This window comes from Lampetra planeri, chromosome 22 (genome assembly GCF_965212315.1).
Source record: "Lampetra planeri chromosome 22, kcLamPlan1.2.h2, whole genome shotgun sequence".
NCBI classification, from domain to species: domain Eukaryota; kingdom Metazoa; phylum Chordata; class Hyperoartia; order Petromyzontiformes; family Petromyzontidae; genus Lampetra; species Lampetra planeri.
In genome coordinates this window covers 3,517,887-3,542,460 of record NC_136128.1, presented here as the reverse complement: position 1 = coordinate 3,542,460, position 24,574 = coordinate 3,517,887, and the positions used below count along the sequence as shown (strand labels likewise).

At 49.6% G+C, this 24,574-nt stretch overlaps 1 protein-coding gene across 1 annotated transcript in view; it reads right to left on the bottom strand.

Moving 5' to 3' along the window:
* LOC144724936 (CUB and sushi domain-containing protein 1-like) overlaps nucleotides 1–24,574 on the bottom strand; it is a 684,194-nt gene that overhangs the window by 171,101 nt on the left and 488,519 nt on the right. Inside the window, exons 34-35 of the mRNA XM_078604260.1 lie at nucleotides 13,818–14,021; nucleotides 8,055–8,221 (exon numbers count right to left, since the gene is read on the bottom strand). Of these exons, the coding sequence (XP_078460386.1) occupies nucleotides 8,055–8,221; nucleotides 13,818–14,021 (371 nt within the window). The remainder of the gene's footprint in view (nucleotides 1–8,054; nucleotides 8,222–13,817; nucleotides 14,022–24,574) is intronic.

Genomic DNA, 24,574 nt, shown 5'->3' with positions numbered 1-24,574 from the left:
CCATCCTTGGAGTTACTCCAGCTGGCAGGGTTGCCTCTCACGAGAGCAATGCACAGTGAGGAAATTGCCAAACATCTCAGCGCAGGAACCTCCCGAAAACGAGTCTTGAGACTCAACTAGGCCTACGTACGTTTTGGTTATTATTTATCTGCGCATAGTTTCGTTGACGTTTATCCAGGTCTACTTTTCAAACGTGAAATATCATTTATACATCTCTACAAATTAAATCGCCCACGTATGTGCTCCGTGCTTTTCCTTCATATGAAGGTGTCCCCATGCTCCACTCAGCACGAGGCAATGCTCAGCTTGATTTGCAGCACTGAGCCAGACGGGCTCTGGACTGCAGACCAAGTGACGTCACACAGTTATCCTTCGATCAGATTGGAACGTGGCAGCCTTCGAATTGACAAAACCCCCTCCCCCTATTCCAGCTGTATTGACTGTCAACGCAAGTGTTTCTAGCTCTGCATACTTAAGGCACGCAACATTACAAAGATGTCCATATCTCATTCGGCTTCACGACACATCGGGAGAAGTGCTGTTGGTGAACATGCTAGGCCAGCATCGCATATGAGGGTGTGCAGTGGCAAGCTCCATTCGCAGCCACCCATGTCTTCCCAGTCATAATGTTTACATATCATGCCGGGCACTCCGCCTCAGAGCAGAAGTAACACGCCACGAAGGAGCATGTCCAGGAATTAAACTATTGTCTGTTAACGAGTGTGCCACGGCTCCACACAAACAGATCTGCCACGATAGCCATTCATGGACTGCTGGGGCAAGTGCTGTTAGCGAGCACATATGTAATAAACGACTGGACCACGATGTCTGGCTCAGTGTCCTTTATTCGGTTCGTGCTGTACACCCACACGGCTGTCTTTACTCTGTAGCTTCTCCACGGTGCTGACTCCAATGTCGGCCCGATCCACAACAGCAGCTCCGCTGCTGTTTCTCTCACACAGCCCCCCTTGGCTGTACTCGCTGCAACTCCTCTCCCTCCGCAGCTCTGACAGCCTCTTGCTGTCTCTCTCTCTCTCCGCAGCTCCTCCTGGCAGCCACACCGCTGCCTCTAACATGCAGCCCTCTCTCTCTCTCTCTCCGCAGCTCCTCCTGGCAGCCACACCGCTGCCTCTAACACGCAGCCCTTCTGGCTGTCTCCTCTGCAGCTGCACACCACTCCGCAGCTTCCTCTTATCTTCGGGGTTGGCTCCCGATGGCCGTCGGCGCCCCCCCCCCTCTCCACACTCGCCCGCGTGGCCTCACTCTTTTCCGCTCACACCCCGACTGCCTTCCCCTTCCGGTTTACCCGCTTAAGGCCCCGAACCTTCCACCCACGTCACATGACTCCACCCCCCGTGACGTCACATCCGGAAGGTCGCTTACGCCCGCATTACACCACCCTCCCCCGTAGAAAAATCCCAGCCGACCTCGGCTGACCAATAGCAAATCGTAATGCGGCGAACCGAGCTTCCCCCCCTAAAGGACACTAAGCATACAATGTAACAGCAAGAACAACAACAACGCAATTAACATCAACGAACGTACACAAGCATGCAATAAATACAACTGTAAGAAAAAAAATAACAAGACAGCAACAATCAACGAAACGTAAGCGATTTGGAACGTGTGCGGGTCGCCGGCCCGTCCCGGACGGTCGGCGGCCCACTCGCAGAACGGGAACGCGATGAAAGTCGAGGAATGACAGGGGGTAATCCCCCTGTCGCAGCTGGAAGTCCACCGACGTCCCGTGTCCCTAAAGAGTTAGTCTTGGGCTTGTCCTGTGACCGTGCCCGCAGCTGGGTCGGAAGGGTTGCAGGGCTCGAAGGTCCCGCAGACCTGGCAGGCGTCCTCCGAGCAGGGCCCCAAGTCCCCCGCAATGTCACGGCCGGCCTGTCTGGAACAGGTACGACAGGCGCTCTAGCAAGATCAATGGACGCAGGCAGGGGAGAGTCAGCAGCAACAGACCCCGGCAAGGCAACATTGGGGGATGACGCATCATGTAAGGGAGCAACATATGGTTTCAAGCGCGACGTATGCACAACCCAGCGACGAGACCCAATCTGGACGCGTGCTGACTGTGGGTTGGGAACCGCAATGAGGCGTACGGGACCATGCCAGGGTTTGTGCAATTTCGGCGAGGTCCCCGGACGTACCTGTGGACAATGAAGCCAAGCTAGGTCCCCAACCTTCCAAGGGCACTCCCCCTCAGACCGTCGCGCATATCGCTCGTTCCGGGCCTGGGCTTTGGCCGTAGCCACGCGGGCATTCTCCCGCGCCTCCGTGACTCGGCGAACCGTGTCCTGGATGTATTCAGGAAGTGGTTTACGAGGTCCCTTCACCCCAGTTCCCAATTGCACATCCACCGGCGGCACGTTTTCCCGACCATACATAAGGTAAAACGGCGAATATCCTGTAGCCGCATGAGGCGTCATCCTGTACGCCGAAAGCACCCCGGGGATGTGCAGATCCCAATCTGATTGTTGTTCACTCACGGTATGGCAAAGCATGGCAGACAGTGTCCTGTTCAGCCGTTCAACCATACCATCCGTCTGCGGATGGTATGGGGATGTCCGTACTTTCTTAGTCCCAAGGCCCGCGCACACTTCCGCCAATAATTTAGAAGAGAAATTCCTGCCCTGGTCCGTGAGGAGTCTCTCAGGCGCCCCCTTATCCATAATATACCCAAACAAAAAGGCGTCGGTAATGGCCGCGGCCGACTGATCGGGCAACGGCCAGGCCATCGGCCAACGGGAGAGGTACTCAACCCCTACCAGCAAATATTTATTACCCCTCGCCGATGGTGGAAAAGGTCCCAATATGTCCAGTGCCACCAATTCATTGACTCGAGACACCTGAATGGACTGGAGAGGCGGCACGTAAGGATGTTTCGGCGGCTTACGTCGTGCACACGCAGGGCACGCGCGCACGTGCCCTACGACATCTGTCGCCATGCCGTGCCAAAAATAATGACGTTGCAACGTCAACAAGGTCTTCTGCACCCCTAAATGTAAGAGAGTGTCACAATGGAGGGTTCTAATCAACTCGAATCGCAAGGACGTTGGTACCACCAGGCGCCAACGTTCCTGGAACCCCTCCCGCCACATAAGCAGACCATCTCGGAGAGCGGTTTGCGGCCCCATAGCCGTACTCGGACTCCCATTGTCCCTAGCAGACCGCTTCCGCAAGGACACCAATGACTCATCCATCATCTGTTCCCGGATCCAGACAGACCTCGGCAGATTCAAAACCCCGTCAGCCGGTCACGGTTCCATCGGAGTGTCCGACTTCTCGACGGCCAACGTAAGCGGCTGAGGGGGGTTTGGAATCGGCGAACACCTATGCGTCCCCGACTCACATTTACAAGGGGCGCGCCGCGGTAATCTGGAAAGTGCGTCAGCGTTCGCATGGCGCACTCCCTTCCGATGTTGAATTTGGAAGGAAAATTCCTGTAGCGTGTCCAACCAACGTGCCAACTGTCCGGATGGCTGGTCAATTTTAAGGGCATATTGCAAGGCCGCATGATCCGTACGCACAATAAAAGAACGACCGTAGAGGTATGGTCGAAATTGCCGTAGGAAAAAAACAACCGCCAATAGTTCTCTGCGAGTGACACAGTAGCGGGTTTCCGCAGGAGACAAGACTCGGCTACCATACGCCACGACACGCTCTACACCCCCTTTAGACTGTGATAACACCGCCCCAATACCTGTGTCACTCGCGTCCGTATCAAGAATGAATGGGTGATCGAAATCGGGATAATCCAATGTTGGGGCCGTGGCCAATAGATCACGCAGACTCCGAAAGGCCGCCTCCTCCGGCTGTCCCCAAACAAACTTCCGTCCTTTACCCGTAAGGAGATGCAAGGGCCTCGCAATCGTCGCAAAACCCGGCACAAATCTTCGGTAATACGAGGCAAATCCCAAAAAACGCCGAACATCCCCCACGGTGGCCGGAGTCGGCCAATCCCGGACGCACGCCGTCTTTTCCGGATCTGTGGACACTCCCTCAGCACTCACAATGTGCCCCAAATAGCGGACGGACCGTTGCAGTAGGTGACATTTCTTTGGTTTGAATTTCAATTTGGCAGAACGCATCCTCGTGAACACTGTCTCCAGCCGCGTCAAATGTTCATCAAATGTGCGGCTGAAGACAATGATATCGTCCAAATATATAAGACATGTCTCCCACTGCAACCCCGTCAAAACGAGCTCCATCAATCTTTGAAATGTAGCAGGGGCCGCATTCAATCCCATCGGGAGACAGTTGAATTGAAATAACCCCTGCGGCGTACGGAATGCGGTTTTCTCCCGTGAGGACTCGTCAAGGGGAAGCTGCCAAAATCCCGAAGAGAGGTCCAGTGTGGAAAAGAACTTAGCCCCCGACAATGCGTCGAGGGAGTCATCCATACGCGGCAGGGGGTACGCATCTGCCACCGATATCTTATTCAATTTGCGGAAATCAACACAAAATCGCAATTTGCCATCCTTCTTCTTAACCAAGACGACTGGAGGGCCCCATGGGCTGTTAGATGGCGATATAATGTCCGCAGCCAACATGTCTTCCACTGCCCCCCGTACGTGTTCTCGCTCCGCAGGACTCATCCGATGCGAATTTAATCGAATAGGGGCAGCATCGCCCGTCTCAATGTGATGGTAAAGCAACGAAGTGCGGCCCAAATCCAAATCATCGGAGCTGAACACATCGGAATATGTCAACAACAATTTACGCAGCGCACCACGTTGCTCCATGGACAGGGAAGAATTTTCGTCACATAAATGAGCAACCCAACGATCATCCGAACTCCTTGGCTCGGAAACCCCAGCAACAACTCCCCGGCTATGTGGACAATCATGGGTCGCAAACGCCGTAGTGGCATGTGCCACAACCGTACCGGCCGGGACACGGACGTTTTCTCCCCCCGCATTAAGCACCTGTAAAAACGGTAATTGATCCGGCCGGACGATGGTCTGTGCCCCCACTAACGCCAACCCGGTTGTTATCGTGGCGGACGGTGACAACAAGACCCCTACTGCTCCTAGCCGATCAGGCAGGGGCTTCCGATACCGCAAGGGTATAAGCATCTGTGTACCAGGTGGGATGTCCACAGATGCGACGGACAGCGCCTGCACTTGTACGGCCGAAGCAGGTCGCCCCCAGGGCGACGGCAGAAACGAGATTTGACGGCCCCCCGGCAGTTCAATACAATTCTCATTGATTTTGATCAAAATGGGCATCTTAGCCAAAAAATCGGTGCCTAACAAACAAGGAACCGCCAAAGATCTCGATATCAACAAAACACCCGAGGCCGACACATCCCCAATAGATATCTTAGCATCCACCTGACCCACGATACCCATGCTACCCCCGTTCGCAGCGACGCACGACCCATAAACCGGACGCACAGCCCCCGGCGGAATGCCCAACAGATGGAAAATGACATCCGATATAATAGTCGCAGACGCCCCCGAGTCGACCAAAATGCGCACGTCCACACCTTGTATGGACCCCGGTACAGTGGACGAACCCGTAGCGGCCGCGACAACTCTCCGTGCCAATTTGCGCCACTGCGTAACTGAATGACAAGGCCCCGTCGATGGCCTTTCTTTAACAACAACAATAGGATCGCGCAACACAGGTGGTGGGTGAGGTGGAAAGCCTTGCCGAGTGTCTGGTGCGTGCCGACATGCCTGTTTCGGAGGATCTTTAGCCGACTTGACCGGTGCCGAGGCCTCCTGCTGCGGCGGAGCCGGGAAGCGGGCCCAGCAGTCCCTGGCGTAGTGGCCCCTACGCCCGCAGCGGAAACATTCGGCCTCGTTGCGCCGAAGCGCAGGCCTCGCCTCCTGACGGCCCCGTTCTGGTAGCGCCGCGCGCGGTCTCGGCCCGCCGCGTCCCGTCCATGGAGCGGAGGCGGCCGTCAGTTGTTGAGGGCCCCGGTCATCCGGAACATAGACAGCCTGCGCAGGGTTCCACCCCAGCGCATCCTCTTCTTTGACGGGCCCCCCCGTCCACGCCGTCACTTGTTTCCAGCGACGGAGGTTGAATTGCGCATCGAGACACTTAGCAGCCGTCCGGGAAGTGAGCTTCTCATGCCCACACACAGGCATGGGGATCCCTAGATCCCGAGACAGCTCCAACATTTTCCCTAATATGAGAGGCTCGAGCAGGTCCTGTGGCGTCTCAGGATAAGCTGCCATGGCCAGCTCCAGCACCGCACCCCTGAACGCCACGGGCGACTCCTCTGGTGCTCGTTGTCGTTGAGCGAATCGCCGATGCGCATCATCTGGTGGCTCATAAGCATCGGCCATTTCTTGAAAAACACCACATAAAGTTGCCTTCTTATCGGTCGTTATGGAACGGAAGAATCGGACAGATTTGTCGTCCAGGAGAGTCGGCAACACCTCCAAAGCCTCCGCATCGGTCCATCTTGCTGTGCGTACCGCCGCCAAGAAGCGGCAGGCGAACGCGCTCCAGTCCCCACCGACGGAAAATTCTTTAACCGTTGTAAGGTGGCGACTCCGACTCCTCTTCCCGCCGTCTTCCAATGGTGGTGGTTGTGGTGGCAAATTCAAAATGGCGTCGGCCCGCGGCGTGGCCAAGATGGCGGTTTGGCGCCACGGAGCGCGCAAAATGGCGGCCTCCTGCCGCGTGGGCAATGGCGGCGGCAGGACAGGCAACGTGGCGGCCCGCGGAGCACCAATTGCATCATCCATCGTCCCTGGCGCGACGAGATGGCATAGATGCGCCAGGACGTCCTTAAGTGCCTCCAGTTGTACCGCCATCGCTTGCCATCGTTGATCCGCGTGTGATGATGTCGACGGACCCACCACCGCGCCAACATCCTCCACTCCTGTTCCCGTGGTCGCCTCAGCCGGGCTCTCCTCCACCACCCCAACAGGATCCGTGGTTGGAGGGAGTTCGTCGTCGTCGGACGAAGAAGCCGATGCAGGCGCCGGAGTAACTTTCTTCCTCACTTGTTTCGACATGCCGTTGCACTTCCGACACCAGTGTAATAAACGACTGGACCACGATGTCTGGCTCAGTGTCCTTTATTCGGTTCGTGCTGTACACCCACACGGCTGTCTTTACTCTGTAGCTTCTCCACGGTGCTGACTCCAATGTCGGCCCGATCCACAACAGCAGCTCCGCTGCTGTTTCTCTCACACAGCCCCCCTTGGCTGTACTCGCTGCAACTCCTCTCCCTCCGCAGCTCTGACAGCCTCTTGCTGTCTCTCTCTCTCTCCGCAGCTCCTCCTGGCAGCCACACCGCTGCCTCTAACATGCAGTCCTCTCTCTCTCTCTCTCCGCAGCTCCTCCTGGCAGCCACACCGCTGCCTCTAACACGCAGCCCTTCTGGCTGTCTCCTCTGCAGCTGCACACCACTCCGCAGCTTCCTCTTATCTTCGGGGTTGGCTCCCGATGGCCGTCGGCGCCCCCCCCCTCTCCACACTCGCCCGCGTGGCCTCACTCTTTTCCGCTCACACCCCGACTGCCTTCCCCTTCCGGTTTACCCGCTTAAGGCCCCGAACCTTCCACCCACGTCACATGACTCCACCCCCCGTGACGTCACATCCGGAAGGTCGCTTACGCCCGCATTACACATATACCGAGACTGGCATGGCACACCAGGGGGGAGCTGGTACCCGTGCACATATTTGGCATCGATGTTAGCCATGGCCAGGAACAATGCTCAGGTGGCTTGGTTTATATTGCACTGTGATAACCATTAAACCACTGGTCCACGCACTCACAAGCTCATACGTGCACACACGGTTACTTTAAGTAACGTATGAAATGGTCAATTATAGAAATCGGCCATCATTATGTCAATGTCAGAGCATATTAAGCCGAGCTCTCAAACATAAGTTAAACTACACTTTTTTCGCTAATAATTTTTTTTATCACCTCTGGGCACTGCCGTTTTTAGGATAATTATGCCTACGACCATCTGCGAGATCGGAGATTGTGTTACACGGGATTGGCGGATTCACGGTTAATGTGGCAATTCCAATTCCGTTATACAAATTAGATGGGAGACTTCTTCGGAGAGATCTTACCTGCACCCCTGAGCCCTCGGGCACAGTAATTTTCCAAACACAATTCAAATTGTTATCGTACGGTTCTGGGAAACCAGCGGAAAGAATGGCGCCTCTTTGATCTGTGAGGTTTCCTCCGCAAGGCACTGCAACACATAGTTGGTCCATTAGACAAGCGTGCCAAGCAGCTGGTGTGGACAGAAAACACAGCACAAGTGAGACGAGGCACCGGGGAAGCAAAAACACAAACATTTACTTTCTTGATTTTGATTTACTTTCTCGGCAGCATTTCAACCGCAACACTACCACCATGCTTTGCTATTATTAGTATTGTTAATTCACCTGTTCAATCGCCCCCCAACAAACAAAATACATGAGCGAGTGCACAGAAAAAAACAACTAACCGTTGTCGTCATTCAAAAGTCCAAAGTTAGCAAGTGCTCCATCTTGCTCGAATAAGCTTATGTCTGTTAATTAGCCCAAGCTCGTAGAGGAAATTTCACATTGTCATGTTTTTTTAAAGATTGTATTTGAAATGTAATATTACCCCCCCCCGCTACGCCGACTCAAAGGGGGCATGAACACGTTGGTGGGGGCACAGTCGGTCCAGCGGACGACCAGGATCAGTGTGGGGCTGCCTACTGTACGTGAGACAAAAAAAATGTGGAGACTGACGCTGCAGTTAAGAGGCGCTGAGCTCTCAAAAAGGAATGTTCAGAATTAAATTGCAGGGGGCCAGGATCATCATCGCCTCTCTGGGGTCGATAAAATTGGCACTACTTTCTCATAATTCTCTACAGGACATAGTATGTATGGAGAGACGGATCCCTTACCAGAGGAATGTGGTACTTTTCCACTACAGGTTCAGGAATACTAAGAGAAAAATGTTCTCTCCCACACTAGTATATTGCTTAAAAATGTAAATACAATATTTATAAATTTTTTACTTAGAAAATTACAAGAGAAAATTATACAAACGGCTAATGCAGAGCAGAGTAAACCATCCTTCACAATGCCACATTAGCCTCCTGCATACATTTATATCAGCATTAATGACAACAGAGGTGAGTTGTTTTCAATCTGTGCTTGCATACAATTCCGATTATACGATAAGATATCTGCTATTTACACATTTATTTATGTTTGTAAATCAGATGTGCTCATGGAAAATATTGATAACCCACATTTATATAGTTTACATAACCCATGCAAGCTTCATTGGAATAATACAACTTTTCCACACATCTCCCCACAGACGACCTAATAATGAACTAATCATTCACTTTTTCTCAGGCACTTCATCTGTTAACTCTGAACAAAAGGCTCCTTTCAGTGCAAAGAAACGTGTGTATTATCAATATTTGCCAAGGCACTCGTCAAAATGCTAAACGTTCACACGTATTGTAATACTCATACACAAAGATATGTTTAAAAATATATCACAATACTGGAAGCAGCTTAAAAAATGCTTTTTAGATCCTGACATTTACATCCCTGCTGAATCATTGGCATGGAGAAAGAGTGCGAACCATCATATGGCATGACTGTGGATTGCTGCATTGTACCAGAGCCGCACGTCTTAATGGGATACAACCTGTACATTGTTAGTCCTCAAGGTTCTATCTTACACAACCACCTGATTACGTAAGAAGTTGGACAGAAAGCGCCGGACAAATTCTGTCAAAGTCCAAAGTGAAATGTTTCCCACCATGCTCAAATGTGCAATGGGATGAGGTCAACAGTGGAAATTCTACATTCCAACAAAACCCATCCTGGCAGGCGTGGTGAAGTTTGGCCAAACAACCCCTGTGGTGAACACGGCACGGGGAGGCCTTCAGCCAGCAGTGGGTTGACAATAAGTGTACTTTGTATTATAGACGATTAAGTAATTCACTCAGTGTCTGTCAGCCAAAACAAGGTGAAGCCCCACCTTCAGAGTTATAGGATTCAACACACTACATCATCAACAGCCGTGATCTCTCTACAGCTGCATGGTCCTCCCACTTTGTCACCATCCCTCGTGGTGTTGCGATGCATAATCCATCTCCACTGCTGCACATATCTCATTGCTCAATGTCAGTGGTGGTCATCCTCTTGTAGATGTTCCCTCCATTAGCCGCCGTTCTATCTCCAGTCTCATACATCACCCGTTACCCCTTATAACGATGCATTTTTCTTTCCCCCAATTCCCACTTACTGTTTTTAACCGTCAAAATTACTTATCTGACCCGTGTGTTCTTTATTCTGTCTGTTACTGTAATTCCCAAAACACATTTCGGTTTTTTATTTAATGTTTTGTTGTTGTCAGTGACCGTGTTTGTCGATCCACATACCATGGCGGGAAATAGACACAAAATGAAAGCACTCTTCTTGAGGCACATTGGTATAATGAGAATAGGTTTTCCCCTTTTTTCTGGCAACAAAACAGGTGTTAAGATGTTAAAACACCAAACTGAAACCTTTTACAAGGAATCATGTCTGCATTAACCACAATACTCGTGGTCAGAACGCAAACCAAAAACGTACTCTGATAATATCTGCATTGTCTTTGAAACTGATTGGTCCACACAAGAGACAGCTTTCTTTTCGAGCCGAGTCTCAAAACGGTGTTAGACCAGAGGACGCCAAAAGGCGTACATCACAAAGACAATGCATATATTATCATAGTAATGAGGGCTCGGGTGAGCATCTACATCATGGGACCTCCTTTGCCAGTACCAAAATATGAGAATAGGCTTTCCCCTTTTATCTGGCAACAAAACAGGTGTTAAGATGTTATAATGTTTTTCACTATCAATATGTTATATTATTATTATTATTATTCTTCCAAAGCACTGCAACATGCCCTGGATCTCACCTACTTTGTTCACCACAGCGATCCCAGTCCACCTTCAATGATTGATTGTTTTTCCAACTATGTCCACCCCCGGGGGAATTGTTTTCTCTCTTTCAGATAACTGGATCTCTTCGTGGCATTTGTTTTGCTCAAATTCATCTTTAAGCCAAACTATGCAGCCTTTCTTGTTAGGTTCTTGAATATTTTTTCGTAGCCCTATTCCATTTGTTGTCATCATGACTATGACATCAACACACCGGAGACGATTTATACTTTTTCTATACTTCTATAATTTTATTTCTCCAACACAATCTATGGAAAACATCATTAATATTACTTCAACTAGTGTTGAAGACAGCGTGCATCCTATCTTGACATTTGTTCTGATTTGTATCATTTTGGAGTATGCTTATGTCAGAATTCCTATGAATATTTCAGTTAGGCCATTGATTTAATATAGCTGGAATGAAAACGTTTTTTTTTACTGAATCAAATGCCTTCTCATAGACCCCGCATGCCTGTAATCCAGCACTGTGAAGTCAAGGGTTGGTGGATCACTCAAATTTCGTGAAAGTCTCTTTCTGTGGGCGTCGAGGTGTCATACATTGTGGCTTGCCATCAGGTGTGGACTAATCTCCATTTGTTCTATTTATATGGGATAGAGTGTTGCCCCTCACACGGGTCAGTTTTATCTGTATGATCTGGTTTCCTCCCATATATAAAAACTCATGCATTGGCCGGTAACACTTTAATAGATCGAGGACTGCAGAGTTTTGGGGGATGATTCTGCATGGTGCCGGCTCACAACCTGGCTGCCTTTCCCACTCGTCTGTGTTTCCCCTTTGCATCTCAGAATCGTTTTCTCTCTTCGAGAGTGAGTTGAATGCTGTATGGATGTTACAAGCTGAAATTATTATTTTAAGGCCAAGCAGAATGTTAATGACGTCCATTTTTCATTTGTAGAACGTGAATGGGAGTATGCGTCAATAGTAGAAAAAAACATTTTCCAAATACAACTACTTTTTAAATCCTTTATATTAAGTTTGCTTGCTAGCTTAGGACCGTGCAAATCTTTCGGTCGTTTTTTAACCCACTTCCCGTGATCCAATTCGCTGCGATATTTTCCACACAGACTCGTTGTGCGTGAGAATTAATGTTCGTGAAAATTTTTTTCCAAAATTTTACACTTTTTAGGACAAAAATATTATATTTAATTACCAATTGCTTAATGGTGCAATGCAATCATCTGACCCATAGGTGGCAGCCATCTCAAGCCAGAGGACGAGAGGACTCTAGCCGCCACGCATATAAAGGATTTATAGTGAAAAACTTTGTTTTTACGGGTTATACTTATCATGGTTTAGTTGGCCTCTAATATACGTTTAATAAACGGATAATACGTCTGTTCTTTCTTCAAATCAGTTTGGTCTCAAAATAGATACAAAAGCGAATTTATAACGGTGTGTTAATTAATCTCACCATAATCAGGGACCAGGCTTAGACCATCAATCACTCTAGTTCACCAGGAAATCCTGGTTTATTCGTGGTTCTAATAAGCCAGATGAGAACCCATGCTTTAATAAGTGCTGGCCCAAAGCTTATAGATGCCCATCATGAGTGCCATGGGCCTAACCTTCACCTGATGTATTTGTAATAGAGTTGAGTGAACTGGATTTTACATCAATAAAATACTAATTCCATCGGACAGCATGAGAATACTTTATTCTCACAAACATGTATTAAGCTGCTTCCATTAATTAATGAATTTATTATCTTCTTACTTGAATTCAGTGACCATAATACTTGCACATTGCATTATGTTGAATGCCAATTAAATACTGGAAGGGCAATTAGTAGCTAGCCCCCAGCCAGTGGTCAGAAATCCAAATTCCTAGGGTGGGGTCAATCCATCCATGACAATTAACTACTGCTTAAAATGTTTTCTCACTTTCAGTTGTGACCATAGAATGCTTAAGCACTAATTATCACCGGAAGAAATATATTAACGTGGTATTTCCAAAGTGGTGAAGACACATTTTCAACGTAAGAATTCCCAAATGTTGCCGTTAAAGAACTAATGTTCTTTCATTCGTACACAGTTGATGAATATGTTTACAATTTAGAAATTTAAAGGCATTCTGACGTAAAAAAACAGTCACGTGATAATGTTCACTCTCTGTTCAGACGAACAATGGGGGGAGAAATCACCTTCAATGTCAGCCTTGAGCCCAGATTGAAAATTCTACCTCATCATAGCAGGGCCTGGTCACTTCAGGGAATGATCACCGCTGACGTCCCACAGCATGATACTGATATTATTGACCCCTCTTGAGTCACTGGCTGAGTCATCCCCCCAACCAGGATTTCAATATGCAACCTTCTGATTGCAAGTCAAGTGCTTTAGCCACTGAACCAACGAAACAAGCCTGGACAATCACAAAGGGCGATCGGAAATGCTATGGCCTGGATGGAAATGCAATGACTGATATTTATAACATTGGCTCCAACAAAAAAACTAATCTGACAGTGATGCTTTAACTGTGTATTGATGTGTCACTATCCTGGGCAGTGTTAGATGGGCAGCGGCGGGGGTTCTGCATTTCCCAGGATTATCTCTCTTTTGTTAATCTCTCCAAATTTCTCTGGACTTTTGATCTTTCCAAAAGTTTCAGTGAACACACAAACAAGATGCATTTTGCACCTGTGTAAGACATTACAGGGTAGATCTACTGCTGTGGAATGTGTTAATGCTTTTAAGAAGCAAAGCAGTTGTGACTAGTACATTGGAATAAAAATATGTATCCTGGAGTAATCGAATGAGCTAAGCTCTTTCATCACGACAATTTAACGTCAGGCCACTGAATTTCCGACTACCCATCGTAAATGAAGATTAACATAGAGAGAACGTGAGAGAAGTAGAAATGGAATTAAATCAAACGAGAACTTACCAACACAGGCGGGCAGGGAGCCATTCCACTGAGCAAGGGCGTTTGGCACCCTTTGGCACACGATAGCCTTCGCACCTTGAAGAATATATCCAGAGTTGCATTCGAATCTGAGCAAAGCTCCAGCACTAAAATTGCTGCCCATCCGTCGGCCAAACTTAGGCTCAGGAACGGAGTTGCATTGGGTGGCGCTGGTCCGGGGCACAGCTGTTTAGATACAAAAAAACGGGCACACGGGTTGTGATAGCGGCAGGGAAGTCCTTTGCACAATGTATTACAACACAGCCAACCTAGGTTTGACTCCTGGCAGTGGACAAGATCAGTTGCTCATGTTATATGAACCCACGCGTGTAATTGTTGATCATGTGTGTTCAGGATTACCAAGAACAACATGCATCCTTCGTCATCCACGTCAGGTCCATGAACTTTATGTCCATGATAGTCATCAATTTGATAATGCTCAACTCGCCATGAAATACAATGTCTATACCTAGCTCATTAATATACATACATTCCTTGCTATGCGGCTTGTACAAGCACACGTGTTTGAGATGGTCAGGTGGCTCGGGGAGCTCGCACGATGTCAAGGTAATGAGCTGGCACCGCTAAGATTCTGGAAATCAAACCAGTTGAAGGTGAACTCCATCCATGCGTGTCTGATCAAGGAGATAATCTGACTTATTACTATCTGGTCCACACAACCAGGGGCAGAATTTTCCCACAGACTATGAGCACAGAGCAACGTTCATTGCATGATAGTCAAACCGATATATATTTTTTTTATTCTCAGAGCTGAAATTCATCCAAATGCAATGCTGAGCTTCAATGTGATGGATTGTTGGACACAGTCATTGATAGTCAGGCTTAGGCAATCAAATCACGGAACTTGAGAGACCTATTTAATTACAGGTGGCTGCTTGGATTCAAACCCAAGAATTCAGCCCTGCCATATCAACACTTGGTTATTCGACATTATTATTATAATGAAACCAAGTTGGTCACGCCAATTTCATTTCACCCGATTTCGAATTTGAAATAACATTGCAGTTGAACAGTTGTTTTTAATGGAATTTTGATGACATAAAAAACACTTTTCAGGTTCCCAAAAAAAAGTTAAACTAGAAGTGCAAGCACACATATATATTATTTAAATGCCATGGTTACTTTTGTTGGTACGGAAAGGAATTAGACACAGTGGGATAGCTGTTGTTTTTTAGAGAGACATGTTTTTTTTTCCTTTACAATTTTTTTTCCCACAAAGAAAATCACAGTCGATAAAGAACACAGCGTGTTCAGCGTTTTCTGAATTGTTTTTTTTTTTCCCCGTGGCGCCTGGAGGGGTAATTTCACACTTCCCGACATGTGGAGACCATGTGCAGTCACATTGCTCTCCTCCCATTCTGGAACTTACAAATTGCCGTGTTGTGATTAATCAGAACTTTGTGAGACGATGAGGCTGGCTGGGTGGCTCATGGCCATGTCGGCACAATGAGGCCAGTTCAGAGTTCACCGTAAACCACACCCACTTTACACACCGTTTCAGATTGCGGGTACCTGGTGCACGAATATAAATAAATAACACTCTCCAGTAATGTGCGACTGTCCTTGTCCAGGACAGACCGTACAACATATAACGACGCAATGCCCGATCCACAAATATGAAGGAGACATCGTGGTGATAAACTCCACTGCTCTTTTTTATGGCCACATATTTACTTGCCAATGGACCAACCTTCCTACCGCACAATTCACCCACTACCTACTTACCTGTAGTAGCCACTCTCCTCACCAACACACGGAGACAGGTAAGGGTTCGAGTCGCTTAATTCTACATTTACCACACATAGCGCCCTCTTTCACCCACAGCTCTCTCTCCTTCACTCACAGCTCCCTCCTTCCACCGTCACTCCTGCCGACGTCCCCTCTTATTCCCACGGCTCCCTCTCCCATTCCCTACCCCTCCCCTCATCCATGTCTTCTCATCTCCAGCTACCAATCCCCTTTCTTCATACCTCGAGGTTACTGCAAATTAACTCAGTGCAAGGATTGACGTCAGTGATGTTGTGGGGACCGTTATGGAGGACTGTTACATGCCTACCCCGAAGGCTGCCTACCTACTCACCCACCTACCAATCTGTTCACCTGGCTACCTACCAACATCCCTACCTAAAAAACGCACCCACCTACCTAGACACCCACCTATCTATCTATCTATCCACCTACCAACCTACTCACCCATTAGTCTACCCACCCATCACCCACTTGTTGCATGCTGTTGGTGCAGGTTAATTCATGATAAGTTCATACAATGCTCATGTATCCAAAATAAAGGTTTTTTGGTGAGATCGCGTAAATATAAATGTGCCCTTGAACAAATTCCACCACCCGACACAGCCAATTAGTAAGGTTTGTCACGTGAACAAAACGTGTCAAATAGTTATTAGTTCAGCACACCAGTGTGTTGGAGAGTAAACCCACAGCATTTACAACCAAAATGAGACCAGTTGAAGCTGGTTGCAATTACCGTGTGTCAAGTGGTGGCGGATTAAACGACACATTTATATTCACACGATCTAACCCAAAAACCTTCATGGATAATATTGGTCGCTACAGCCTACATGTCAGATACTCATATATTCCACTGACAACACAACTCAATTGTATAATGGGGGCTTACTTTGATATTCGTTTTGGCTTTGTTGACTTATCCGCATTCCCCCAGAGCAAATGCCACACACACTATTCTATAATGGGCCACCGATGTCACCTTCATCAAAGCTCCGACAATCAGAAACACGTTGGCTATGTACGCCTTCAAAAGCGATTACTCGCCCGCTGCTATTATCGGCCATGGCAGGGTTGACTTTGCAGGGGCAATTTATCTGTTCTTCTTTTTTCTCACAGACTTGTCAGGTCTGCGTGCCCTGACGCCTGCAATTGATGCTCCCAAACCATGTAGGCGCACCTCTAATGAAGACGGTTGGCTACGTACGGTGCAAAAGAAGGTCAACATACATAAGGCACACAGAAATATTGGTGGTATTTGTCATTAATAGAGGGTGTGACTGGGTTGCACCCCCATCTATCATCACCAATCATCCGAGGTGAACCCCTATGCAACTGATTGCAATGCGATCCGAGTGCAATACTGCCGCAGAGAATGGGCATTGGAGCTATGCAGTTTTAAATCATCTAGATTTAAAACTAATTTCTTTAGAACAATTGTTTATGTTCAATTTATTGTCCTTCCCCCACACCTCCAATTAGTATGGTAGATTGATGAGCATTGTTCAGAATAAGTTTAACATACACACACACTGTACATATGTAATGCGGGCGTAAACGACCTTCCGGATGTGACGTCATGGGGGGAATTACCGGAGGGGCGTAAAATTACATTTCTGCCGTCGCCCTGGGGGCGACCTTCTCCTGTCGCCCAGGTGCAGGCGCTGTCCGAAGTATCTGTTGATATTCCACCAGGCTCACATATGCTCATTCCCTTGCGATATCGGAAGCCTGTGCCTGGTCGTCAAGGAGCTATTGGGGTTTTGTTGTCGCCGTCCACCACCATCACGGGCGGATCGGCGCTCGTTGGGGTGCAAACTATTGTCCGGCCGGACCAGCAGCCATTTTTGCAGGTGCTTAACGCAAGTACCGAAAGTGTGTGTGTACCGGCTGGTACGGTTGTGGCACATGCCACTACTGCGTTTACGGCTCATGATCATCTGGCCAGCCAGGTTATGGTTGGTGGTGTTTCAGGCCCTGAGGCTGCAGATGATCGCTGGATCGCCGAATTGTGTGGGGAGAATTCTGCCCTTTCCGGGGAACAACGTTGTGCGATTCGTAAATTATTATTGAGTTATTCTGATGTGTTTAGCTCCGACGATTTGGACTTGGGACGCACCTCGTTGCTTTACCATCATATTGACACAGGGGACGCTGCCCCTATTCGGTTGAACTCGCATCGGATGAGTCCGGCTGAGCGAGAGCACGTTCGTGGGGCAGTGGATGACATGTTGGCTGCGGACATAATATCTCCATCTAACAGCCCATGGGGCGCGCCTGTTGTTTTGGTTAAGAAAAAGGACGGCAAATTGCGATTTTGTGTAGATTTCCGCAAATTAAATAAAGTGTCGGTGGCAGATGCGTACCCCCTGCCGCGTATGGACGACTCTCTCGATGCCTTGTCGGGGGCTAAGTTCTTTTCAACGCTGGATCTCTCTTCGGGCTTCTGGCAGCTTCCCCTTGACGAGTCCTCGCGGGAGAAGACTGCTTTCCGTACGCCGCAGGGGTTATTCCAATTTAACTGTCTTCCGATGGGGTTGAATGCGGCCCCTGCCACTTTTCAAAGGTTGATGGAGTTGGTATTAACGGGGTTGCAGTGGGAGACATGTCTGATATATTTAGACGATATTATCGTCTTCAGCCGCACATTTGACGAGCATTTACTGCAACACTCCGTGCGTTACTTGGGGCACATCGTTAGTGCGGACGGGGTGGCCACGGATCCAGAAAAAACAGCGTGCGTCCGTGACTGGCCAACCCCGGCCACGGTGGGGGATGTGCGTCGGTTTTTGGGGTTTGCCTCATATTATCGGAGGTTTGTTCCGAATTTTGCGACGATCGCGAAGCCCTTGCACCTCCATACGGGTAAAGGACACAAATTTGCTTGGGGACCGCCAGAAGAGGCGGCATTTCTGGGCCTGCGCGATCTATTGGCTACGGCGCCGACGTTGGATTATCCAGATTTTGAACATCCTTTCATTCTGGATACGGTCGCGAGCGACACGGGCATTGGGGCGGTGTTGTCTCAGTCCAAAGGTGGTGTGGAATGCGTTGTGGCGTACGGTAGCCGGGTTTTGTCTCCCGCGGAAACCCGCTACTGCGTCACTCGCAAGGAACTGTTTGGCTATTGTTTGTTTTCTCTGCCAATTTCGACCGTATCTGTACGGCCGTTCGTTTATTGTACGCACGGATCATGCGGCCTTGCAGTATGCTCTTAAGATGGACCAGCCATCCGGCCAGCTGGCGCGGTGGTTGGACACGCTGCAAGAATTTTCCTTCCAAATTCACCATTGGAAGGGGGTGCGTCACGCCAATGCGGACGCGCTTTCCAGGCTGCCACAGCGATCCCCTTGTGCGTGCGCGTCTGGAACGCATAGATGTGGGCCGATTCAGCACCCCCCTCAGCCTGTCGCGCTGGCGGTCGAAGTGCCTGAAGCTCCGAATGAGCCGGGGCCGGCTGATGGGGGACCGGCTGATGGGATTTTGCATCTCCCGAGGTCTGTGTGGATTCGGGAACAAATGTTGGACAATTCATTGGTGACTTTACGTAAGCGGCCTGTGAAGGAGGGTGGGGGACCGGGTACGGGGGATGTGTCGGAAACCGCTCTCCGTGATGGTCTGCTGATGTGGAGGGAAGGGATACAGGAACGCTGGCGTCTGGTTGTACCGGCATCTTTGCGGTACGAATTGATTAGGACTCTGCATTGCGACACTCTTTTACATCTGGGGGTGCAGAAGACCCTATTGACGCTGCAGCGAGATTACTATTGGCACGGCATGACGACAGACGTCGTCGGTCACGTTCGCGCGTGTCCCGATTGTGCCCGCCGGAAGCCACCTAAACATCCATATGTGCCGCCGATACAGTCTATTCAGGTGTCTCGAGTTAATGAATTGGTGGCGTTAGATATTTTGGGACCCTTTCCGCCATCTGCTAAGGGAAATAAATATTTGCTAGTTGGCGTGGAGTACCTCTCCCGCTGGCCGATGGCCTGGCCCTTGCCCGACCAGTCAGCGGCGTCCATTACAGACGCCTTTCTATTTGGGTACGTTATGGACAAGGGGGCGCTGGAGAGGCTCCTCATGGATCAGGGCCGAAATTTTTCTTCTAAATTGTTGGGGGAAGTGTGTGCAGCTCTCGGAACTAAGAAAATACGGACATCTCCCTACCACCCACAAACGGATGGTATGGTTGAACGGCTAAATCGGACCTTGTCCGCCATGTTGTGTCACACGGTGAGTGAAAAACAATCAGATTGGGATTTGCATATCCCTGGCGTACTTTCGGCGTACCGGATGACGCCGCATGCGGCTACAGGATATTCGCCGTTTTTTCTTATGTACGGTCGTGAAAACGTGCCGCCGATTAATGTGCAGTTGGGAACTGGAGTGAGGGGACCTGTTAAGCCTCTTCCTGATTATATTCAGGACACCGTTCGCCATGTTACTGTGGCGCGGGAAGGGGCCCGCATGGCTACGGCCAAAGCCCAGGCCCGGAACGAGCGGTGTGCTCGACGCTCTAAGGGGGAGTGCCCCTGGAAAGTGGGGGACCTGGCCTGGCTCCATTGCCCACAAGTGCGGCCAGGTACCTCTCCTAAATTACATAAACCATGGCAAGGGCCGGTTCGCCTCATCGAGGTTCCCAACCCACAGTCAGCGCGTGTTCGGTTTGGATCCCGGCGTTGGTTCGTTCACACATCTCGCTTGAAACCATACGTGGCCCCTCGACCTGATGCGTCATCTCCTGATGTTGTCTTGCCGGGGTCTGTTGCTGCCGACTCGCCCTTGCCTGTGCCTGTTGACCTTGCAAGAGCGCCTGTCGTGCCTTTTACAGACAAGCCGGCCGTGACGCCGCAGGACAAAGGAGGCTCTGCTCGGGGTGTGCCTACTACGGCTGCGAAAACTCTGAGACCCGCAGCCCTTCCGACCCCGCCGCAGACCCGATCGCGGGACACCTCTGACGCTGGGCCTTCGGGAATACGGGACCGGGACGTTGGCGGGCCTCCAATAGCGACAGATGAACTTTGTTCTGTCGCTCCTAAAACCCTGTCACGTTCCCGCTCGGCGGGTGGGCCGCCGACCGTCCGGGACGGGCCGGCGACCCGCACCCGCTCAAAATCCCTCACATTTCGTTGAATGTTGTGTTGTGTTCTTGTTTTACTGTTATATTATTGTATGCTTCGTATCTTTTAACGTGTTCGGTCGTGTTCGCTCGCATTACTTGTTGGAGTTGTTGTTCAGCCGAGGTCGGCTGGATTTTCTCTACGGGGGAGGGTGGTGTAATTCGGGCGTAAACGACCTTCCTGATGTGACGTCATGGGGGGAGGAGTTACGTCACGTGGGGGAGAGGGTTCAGGTCTAAAAGGGGAGAAACCGGAAGAGGAGAGGAGGTTGTTGGAGACTGGGCTAGAGTAAGGCCACGCAGGGCGAAGGCTGGGGAGAGTGGCGAGATCGCCACACACACAGAGTACGGATAGGGCACCGTCGGCCAGCGGTGACCGACCCCGGAGAAGCAGGGAGCAGCGGTGAGGCTGCAGCAAGGGCAGCTGGGAGGCTGCACGAAGAGAACAGCAGCGGGACTGCTTCGGAGAAGAGAGAGCAGCGGTGGGGCTGCAGCGAGGGCAGCTGGAGAGGCTGCACGAGGAGATTAGCAGTGAGGCTGCTACGGGACAGAGAAAGAGCCATGTGGGAAAAGTATACGAACCCGAATAAAGGACACCAAGCCAGATACCGTGTCGAGTCCTTTATTACACATAGATATACATACATGCATAGCCAAACATATATACACATGTATTATACATATGTAATGACAATAGAGCCTACATGCGGTGTGAGTGAACTAGTGGCCACGGGAGGTAATGACAACTTACAGTGCGAAATGCACTAGTGGCCACAGTAGGTAATGACAAGGGAGTCAGCCTGCAGTGCGAGTGCACTAGTAGCCACAGGAGGTAATGACAGGGGTATCAGTTGTGAGTGCCAAGGGACTGGTGGCTACGGGAATGATCGAGAAGGGAGCGTGGTCAGGTGACGGAAGAGGACGGTAGAGTTTGCCGGTGGAGTGAACCTCCAGAGTCAGCGAGAAGGTTCAGGAAGGGGGGCGTGGCCTCAGTTGGTATATAAGGGAGATGCGCGGGAGACTTGGAACTGTTGCAGTGGGGTCTCCGCCGATGTCAAGTGAACGCGTCTTCAATAATGTGCCATCTCAAGCGAAGTGTGTCAAGTCGTCATTACACATAGATACACGTGGACACATAGCCACGCACACACATTCACATGCACGAAAAACAATGACAAAGATCCCCCATATAGCATTAACAGACTGGTGGAGCAAGTGCTGTTCGCGAGCACCTATGAAAGCCGGCACGACACACGAGGGGGTGGGTGGACAGCACAACCGGCCACCTTTGTCTCCCAAGTGGTGATGTTTACACATCACACGAGGTAATTATTTGAGGCTGAGATGGACCTCACACATACACACAATCATACATGTGAACAGGGGCGGTTTCTTCATTAGGGCGATTGGGCGACGCACCACCAAAGTGTGAAAGGGACTTTTTCAATCACATTAACAATCTCATTCAACCACAGAGTTACGCTCGCCGTTACTGTGCCTCTGGATATAGTCCAATCAGCGTCATGTCACGTTCTGTGGAGTACCGCCTCTTTTTGGGCGATTTCACTCTGGCTGAGAATCGCCCAGATTCTTCCCATAGACTTACATTCAAAGATGTTTTTTTTCGAAAGGCAGGCGCTGCAATGCATTCTCTATGGCTTCGGGGAGGGCTCGCACTAACGTGCTTACGTCATCATACGTAAGCACGTTTCAGTCAACAATGTTATTTGTCGCCATGTCTGTCATTTATGAGAGTCCAGAATTCAAGGGCTGCTGTGGTGCATGAGCGCTGTACCAGGTTTTGCTGAAGTACAACCTGCAGGATACTTTTTCAGAGACTGTTGCTCTGTTGAACATCCTCATAACCACTCCCATGACAACTGCTGAAGCTGAGAGGTGTTTCTCAACCTTAAAGAGAATCAAGACATTCCTGAGAAATGTAATGGGACAGGAACGTCTGAATGCAATGGCTATGCTCTCCATGGAGAGGGAACTAGTCAGGAACATGCCTGCTTTCAATGAGAGAGTAATTGATCACTTTGCTACTTTGAAAGAGAGAAGAGCAAAATTTCAGTATAAGTAAGCAGTGTATTAAGCGAGTAATGTGATGTAAGTAGTGTAATAATAGTGAGTATAGAAACAAACAAGGAGATGTATTGTAAGAGTCACTTTATTTTTCATTAATATTAAAGTAGTGAAGTTGCCTTTACATGCTTAAGCTGTTAATTTATCCATTGCATGGGTGGACCTTATCCTTATCAAGCATCCAAACATTTGCCCCCCCCTGAGAGATTTTGCAGGAGCCGCCACTGCATGTGAACAAAAAGCAAAGACTTTCCAAATCGCCATACAGACTGTTGAGCCAAATGCTGTTAGCAAGCACCCTTGAAGGTTGGCATGGCGCGTGGGGGGCTGGTGTGTTCATCATCAAACCCGGCTGCTTTTGTCTCCCCAGTGCTGATGTTAACCACATGATACACTCAAGGCCGATTTATCCATGGCTGGTTCGTAGTGCAGTGCACTCACCATTATGCCACTGCTCCCCATAACACATAGACGGTGCTAAAATCACACGTATGCATGCGCGCGCACACACACGTACACGTACACACCATCTATGCCGTCAAATGTTTCACCAATTGAATAAGTGATTTCTTGTGGCCGTGCTTGATTGCAAAAAAATTGAGAAGGCAGCTCGATAGGGGCGCGACAGGGCACGAGCGTATCGGGACATATGGCGCGGCGCAATAGCAGCGGGGTAGTGCGTCAATAGGGATGTGATTCCAGCCCTCAGCAGGCTCACACCTCATCAACTGCACCGAAATTGCATCGTGCACCTAGGGGCCGTCCATAAATGACGTCACGCACCTAGCGGGGGGGGGGGGGGGGTCAGACATTTGTGACGATGTGTGACGATGGGGGATCGGGGTTTGAGAAATGTGACGTCACATCAAAATGCGCAACGTTAAATAAATATAGTCAACACGTTCTACTTAATTAAATAGACGTTTTAATAAGTTTTTCTCCTACAACATCAGAGTGCAGCGCCACATTAAATACGCACTACAATAACAATAGTTTCAAGTGATTTTAAGCATGTTTTTTTTTGGGGGGGGCAGAGCTTTGTGAGGTCATATTTGAGGGGGGGGGGTCTGACTTTTTGTGACGCCGTGTGACGAAGGGGGGGGGGAGGGTAAAAAATCGTCCAAAATCGCGTGACGTCATTTATGGATGGCCCCCTAGGCCTTCAGTCACGACCGCCTTATCTTATATGTTTCTATCGCGCTTTTATTGAAGGCGCTTTTACAAGGGTTATGAGTGGTACCATGAGGGTAGCTAAAATTGATACGGTGAATATGGATGCGGTATGGGGAGGGAGAGAGGTTAGTGGGTGCGGGAATTATGAGGGTACCTAGGGATGGATGGAGTGATGTGCCAGGGAGAAGGGGTGGGTGTTGAAGGAGGAGCGGAAACTAGACAGGGAGGGTGCTTCTTGCTTAATGTGCAGGGGAAGTTTGTTCCAGTGCAAAGTGGGCGAGTCGGGAAAAGGAGCGTAAACGGGGATTGTGCACAAGGAGAGGGGGGGACGGAACGGTGAGGAGTAGTGGGAGAGATTGAGAGCGGAGCGGGCAAGAGGGGACATAAAACCAGACAAGAGAAGCGGGGTACGGTGGAGCAAGGCCATGAAGAGATTTAAATACCAGCGTGAGGAGCTTGAACAGACACCGGTAGTAGATGGAGAGCCAGTGCAATTCTATAGGGTGGGTGGAGGTGCGGGAGCAGTGTTATAGGTCGTAAAATGAAGGGTGCAGGTGCATTTTGGATATGTTGTAGTGGAATTAATGGATCGGCT